General features: G+C 40.3%; 1 protein-coding gene across 1 annotated transcript in view; it reads right to left on the reverse strand.

The window, feature by feature from the left end:
* Positions 1-639: 639 nt before the first annotated feature.
* Positions 640-6,044, reverse strand: part of Cdk5alpha (Cdk5 activator-like protein) — a 19,142-nt gene continuing 13,737 nt past the window's right edge. The window contains exon 2 of the mRNA XM_043021488.2: positions 640-6,044. This exon is cut by the window's right edge and continues 142 nt beyond it. Within this exon, the coding sequence (XP_042877422.1) occupies positions 5,788-6,044 (257 nt within the window). The 3' untranslated portion in view covers positions 640-5,787.

Genomic DNA, 6,044 nt, shown 5'->3' on the forward strand with positions numbered 1-6,044 from the left:
ATAAATGTCAAATTCATACAAAATAAATCCCCGGTTTGCAAAGAGTAGAATAGGTCTGATAGGACAATTTCCGAAGTCACAGTCGGTAAAATGTTTTGTTTCCCCCACTGGAAAATTTGCAAACAATAACATTGTTTTTCCGCCAAACTATATCATGACATTTACAATACACCTCCCATAGTGAGATTTTTTGTCTTTTTTGTATTTTTTGGATACGATTGGGAGTTATGAGAAATGTTATATCGTTGCTGTTTCGTTCACAAAGACGACAAAACGAACGCATAAAATTAACGAAAATGGACAAGTTTCCCGCCATTTCTTTGAACCCGACGATATATTTGGCGAATAAGCGTTACTGATATATATATCTCATTATATATATAGATTCATGAGGATCTATTCAACATGTTTTTACTTCATAATTCATCTACTATTTCCATCATGGATTCTTATTTTATCTTTTCTCTTAACTAGTGTTATGATTCCATAAACTAAGACATTCGTGTTTGTAAAAAATACAAAAATTTTGAGGGTAAAGAACGGGGGAAAATAACGCCGAGTTTTCGGTATAATTCAGAAGAATTAAGCCATCCAAAAGTTCTCAAACGCCTGACAAAAATCATGATCATTATCGTTTCATTTTTTTTTTTTTTAAATCTTAATCGAATGGACAGTCCAGTCATCGTTGCGACAATGACGGTAGTAATGATCAGAAACCGACGAGCTGTTACTGACGCAAGTGAAATAAAATCACCGTATTTCATGCTGTTGCAAGATTGCACGAAACACGGAGGGATAAGGAGAAATTATAATTAGAAAGAGAGAGAAAGAGTTTCTGTTAACGCTACAGGTCAACAAACCGTCTTTTGCTTTGGTTCTCACGTGCAAATTTCATCTTCATTTTGCATAACCTTTTTTGGTTACTCTGACTTCAGCTGCTGAACCAAATGACCTCTCCCCAATAAGTACGTTTTACTTTAGATAATAACAAAGATAGGGAAAAGGTGCACTCACAATACAGTATTTCTGTATAATCATTATTAGGTACATGGTCCTCATCTTTCAATTTCTTTATTTGCTAGACTTTCTCTAACAGACAGACGTGAAAACCAGGTAGCAAAAGATGGCGTCCTAAGGTCTCAGTGGGGAACGAATGCCTCAACCTATGACGTCACACGCCACGAACAGGAATTGGATACAAAATAAATATCATTTTATCATGCTTCTTCTCTTTCTCCCGTCTTCATGTCGCCTACCGAGCATGACTATGGCTAATCACGTTCAACAATCGGTCATCATGTCCATCGCACACAATGGCTTCCCGCCTTTTTTATTAAAAAAGATGGCAGAATCAGTACCTTAAGATATGAGTACGTCTGTATTCCCTTTTTTGTTGTCTTTGCTAGCAAAGAAAACTGATATACCTACTACAGTAGATTAAATACAGTATTCCTTTTTTATCATCATTATAATTAGTATTATAATATCAAAACAATCACTGATTGTTTCACATACTTGGCAGGTTATCTGTAACAGCAACGCAAACAAGTTTCCTCTTCTTTGTTTTCTCGCTTTGGAGAATATAAGGAGACAAAGTAGATAGCGTAAACTGGGAACAAGAAACAAGAGAGGAGAACATGCGAGAAGTGTCCAGTACGCAAGGAAGGATACGAACACAATAGCTTTCTCTTTTTCCTTTTTCCTTTTCTCTCTTTTTTTCCTTTTCGCTTCGTAAATCATGGGAATCCTCGTCCATAAGGTTCCTTTTCGCATTGAAAATGACGCGGTTGTGAGCCTTATGGAGGACGAGACACTAAGCTAATGACGCATCCTTTTCCTTTCTCCATTTTTCTATTTAAATTTCCTGTCTCTCTCTCTCTCTCTCTCTCCTTCCTTTCTCTCTCTCTTCCTCTCTTCGTATGGAGTGGAACAGACAGCTGACTTAGAAGTATGTTTTGCACGTAACTGCTCAAAAAGATCATTCAAATCCGCTGAATAATCATAACATAATTATGTATATCAAGAGATAACAACAAAAGAATAACAAAAACACACACGTATATATAGGATTTAAAAACAAACAAAAAACACTCAGAGTTTTTTGTGTGACCTTTCCCTCTGCCATTTTCGCGAGAGACAAACACACAAAACAGCTCACAATTTGTTTGTTTGTTTATCTTATTTAGTTCCTATGGTCTTTTTTCAGTTGCATGAATGATTCCTTTTTTGCGAAAAGAGGCGCTCATTTGACTCAAAATGGATGCCCAGCTACGAAAACTTTTTCACATTTCTCTTGATGTAATCGGCATCTTTCCTTTTCTTCCTCTTCTTAGAAATATACAAAACCAAGTTTTTTTTCCCTACCTCCATAAATTATCATCTTTCCTTCTTTTCTGAAGACCAGCAAAGCGGAGAAACTCTCATTTGACTAAAACCTCTGAGCAAGAATATTTATTTCCTTAAAAAAAAAAAAAAAAAAAAAAAATACAAGGAAAAAAAACATCAGGACGGGATACAAAGACCAGGTTCCTCATTGGCTTCTCATCTGTGACGTCACTCAATACGGCATCACTTGCGTCATTCAGTCAGAGATGTTAATAATCATTCAAGAATAGCAAATGAGGACGGGGGAGATAATTCAATGACTCTCTCTCTCTCTCTCTCTCTCTCTACGTCATTCTCTTTCATGCCTGAGAGTGGAGTATGCTTAAGTGTCTCTCAAATCCCCTCTTGGAATTGCAATTTCGTAACACTGCACTCACCTTCGTATGTTTCTTCTTTTACTTCAAGATTAATTACTATTGATATCATGATTATCACATTTAGTTGGGTAAGGGGAGTTTATTTTGAGTCGAACTTATCAATATGTATATATTTGTATGAGCTTATTGATGCACACACGCACACATACACACACACATTGTGCATACACGTCTCCCCTTTTATCCTATTCTTCATTGCCACCTGCATAAGCCAAGAGACCCTGGGAAAATATATTGATTATTAATATTTTTTTGATCGGGCTATAGAGATTGTTAGACAGCTGTTAATGTTCACACCTCCTTTCTCTCAAGTTTGTACTTTCACCAAGTTCCACAGAAACTTTCTTTTCCTCGACACCACTTGTTTGAGATTTCTTTTCCCTCCATTTTCTTCTCGCGTGATTTCCGTGTTGACCTTGTTTGACCTGACCTTTTTATTAGAAAAGGTTTTGGGAGGAGTCGTGAACATATTCCCTTTCGCATTCTAAAACGTCTACATTCCAAAGCAATTTACCAAAATAACAACTCGTGTCCCGTAACAACGCCTTACACACTACCCCCCTTCACACAGGAGTAAACATTACTCAGACTAATGTTCAGTTATCACACTCGATCAAAAAGACAAAACAAGAAAACAACACACTTTAAGTAACACGTGCGAGACCGAGAGGGAAGGAGATTCGATTCAAAACAAAAGAAGGAAAACAAAGGACAGTCGCACCGGCTTGGGACACCTGGTATGACAAGCACTTTTTTCGTGACTAGTCCAAGCTCTATGGCAGTCCTCGAAGCCGTCTGTTTTATTCTCTATCGCATTTCTGTTTTTTTTTTCATCTTTTAAAAATAAACGAGAGGAAAAAAATGGAAAAATATGACCTGATTTCATAGATTTGATTTTCATTTTCATTCTACTTCAATTCGGAGAGGGGGCTTCACTTAATACAGACTTACAAAATAGAAAATAACCCCCTTAAAAAGTCTCTCATTTTCTCTTTTTTTCTTCTCGGAGTAAACAACAACAACACGTCGACCTCGACTCCATCTCGGGGAAATCTCAGCCTCCGAGCACCTTCCGAATCTCAGCCTCCGAGCACCGTCCGAAGCTTCAACGAGATAAGGTGAAGCTCTGAGGCGCTGCGGGCTAAAGGTAAACATCTCGGCCTTATTCTTCTTCTCGTTGCCTTAGTTATCTTGAATTATCTTGACTGGATGATCTTCTCCCATTACTTTCTTCTTCTTCTTCTTCTTTCTTCTCATGTTTCCTCTCCCTTAATAAAACGAGTTCATTTTTCAGAGACGTAGGTAGAAATAAGTATATTCTTATTCTTATCATAACGTTATATTCTTAAATATTTTTTTATCCTCTCTTTTCCTTTCGAATTTTCGTATTTCCTCTTCTCCCAAATTCAAGCTCATTATTAGTAATCTTAACTCGCTCTTCTTCTCTCTCTTTCTATCTCTCTTCTTTCGTTTTCGAATAAGTCCGTTTTCCCCCAAAAGCTAAAGCTCACTCGCTGAACCCAACCTCGCGAATGGGGGGGAATAGAAAACAGAAAAAAGAACAAGAAAGAAAGAAAGAAAATGAAGTAAAGACACGAAAGAAATCGCACTGGAGATTGGTCCAAAAGCCTGACCACTAATCTCTTACTATACATATTTTGTGACCTAGAATGGGCAAGGAACCTACAGCTCTCGTACGGGCTGGGATAGGTCGGGATAGGCCGGGGGGGGGGGGGGGCTCGATCTTCATCTCAGGGACAGACTCTTCCTCTTCTTATCTTATCTTGTCCTTCATTCGTTATCCTTCAGAAACATGAGGCGTTCATCCTACTTGAAAAAAAACTTTTTTTTTTTTTTTGCCTTCTTTTTTAAATGTTCAGATGGTTTGCTGAACAGATTTTCATAATCTTTCGTCCAAAAGAACTTTGCGGTTCCAGAAAAGTTTTTTTTTTGCAATTCCATGCATAAGCCAAGGGAAAAACGACACGATATAAAACAAAGTCCACGGCACTGCATAGAGCGTCACAATGCATGTGGTTTAGTGTATATTTACATATATACTTGAGCTGCTTGTTTTTCGGTGTCCTTTTTAGATCTTTAGCATGGATCAGATTGAAAAAATACAAGAGTGAAATAACATGCAGGTCTTATGTACCTGTTTGTTTGGTGTGTGTGTATTGGGAGTTTTTACAAAGCTCTTGGCAATAGGCTTTCGCTGTTCCTCGAAAGCTTTTCTGTGATCTCTAAGAGAGTAATCACCAGAAATACAGGACCTGACTCATTCTTTAGATGCTTCAACATTACATTTTGTCAAAATCACAAATACACCAAAGGCCATTGATTCTGACTCTTACTAACAGCGCCAAAACATCCCTTCAGTGAACCGGTGTTTAGGCACTGCAGGACGAGGTCGCCGTAGCACTGTGGGCATCCCTGTGGCTCTTTGTGGCACTTGTGGATGTTGCATATCGAAAGGAGTGTTGCTTTTGGTCACTGGTCTTGGGAAGACCCGATGGACGGCTGGCTTTAAGATAAAAGGTCTGACGATCCCAGCCTTGTTGGGTCTTCGTGGTCTCCCCTTAAACTTCGTCCTGTTTTCTGTTCCTTTGCCGTTTTCGTCCCATTCCCATCTTCATCGCTCCTCGTCTGCCGTTTCCCATTTTCTGTCCCCTATCTCCTCTCTGAATCCTCGACCATCTTCCTCTCTTTCTCATCCTCCGCCTCTTCCTCCTTCCCGCCCTCCTCCTTTCCTTCTTCCACCTTCCTTCCTCTCTCCCTTCCCTTCGCACTCGTACGCCTTCGGTTCCTCCTTGAGATCACGAATATGTCTCCCCGTCGCCCCTTTTCTCCTCCCGTGCTGTCCTTCCAAGATTTTTGTTCTCTCTTTCTCTTCTCTCTCTCTACGTCTCTCTCTCCCAGCCGGACAGGAGCCGGGCAAAGGGAGCGTCCCTAACAACAATAACAAAGCGATATTACCATCTACGTCTCAATGTGCGCTTCACAAAACACGTCCCCCTCCCCTCCCTCAGGCCGCCGTCTGCTGGGGCTGCTGAGGTACGGGGAGCGGCACCTGCTGCTGGACCACCACCTGCTGGGTCAGCATCATCTGCTGCTGCTGGCCGCAGGCCTTCAGCTCGGTGAAGACCTCGGTGAAGAAGGACGGCTCGGCGTTGATCCTGAGCATGGATCCGCTGAGAGTGTTGATGATGAAGAGACAGCGGTCCCAGAAGCGGTCCTTGTCGTCCTCCACCAGGAACGGCTTCAGAGGGTAGCTGATCTCGT

Source organism: Penaeus japonicus, unplaced genomic scaffold (genome assembly GCF_977035675.1).
Source record: "Penaeus japonicus unplaced genomic scaffold, GWHDUDI00000001_assembly GWHDUDI00000004, whole genome shotgun sequence".
Classification (NCBI taxonomy): Eukaryota; Metazoa; Arthropoda; class Malacostraca; order Decapoda; family Penaeidae; genus Penaeus; species Penaeus japonicus.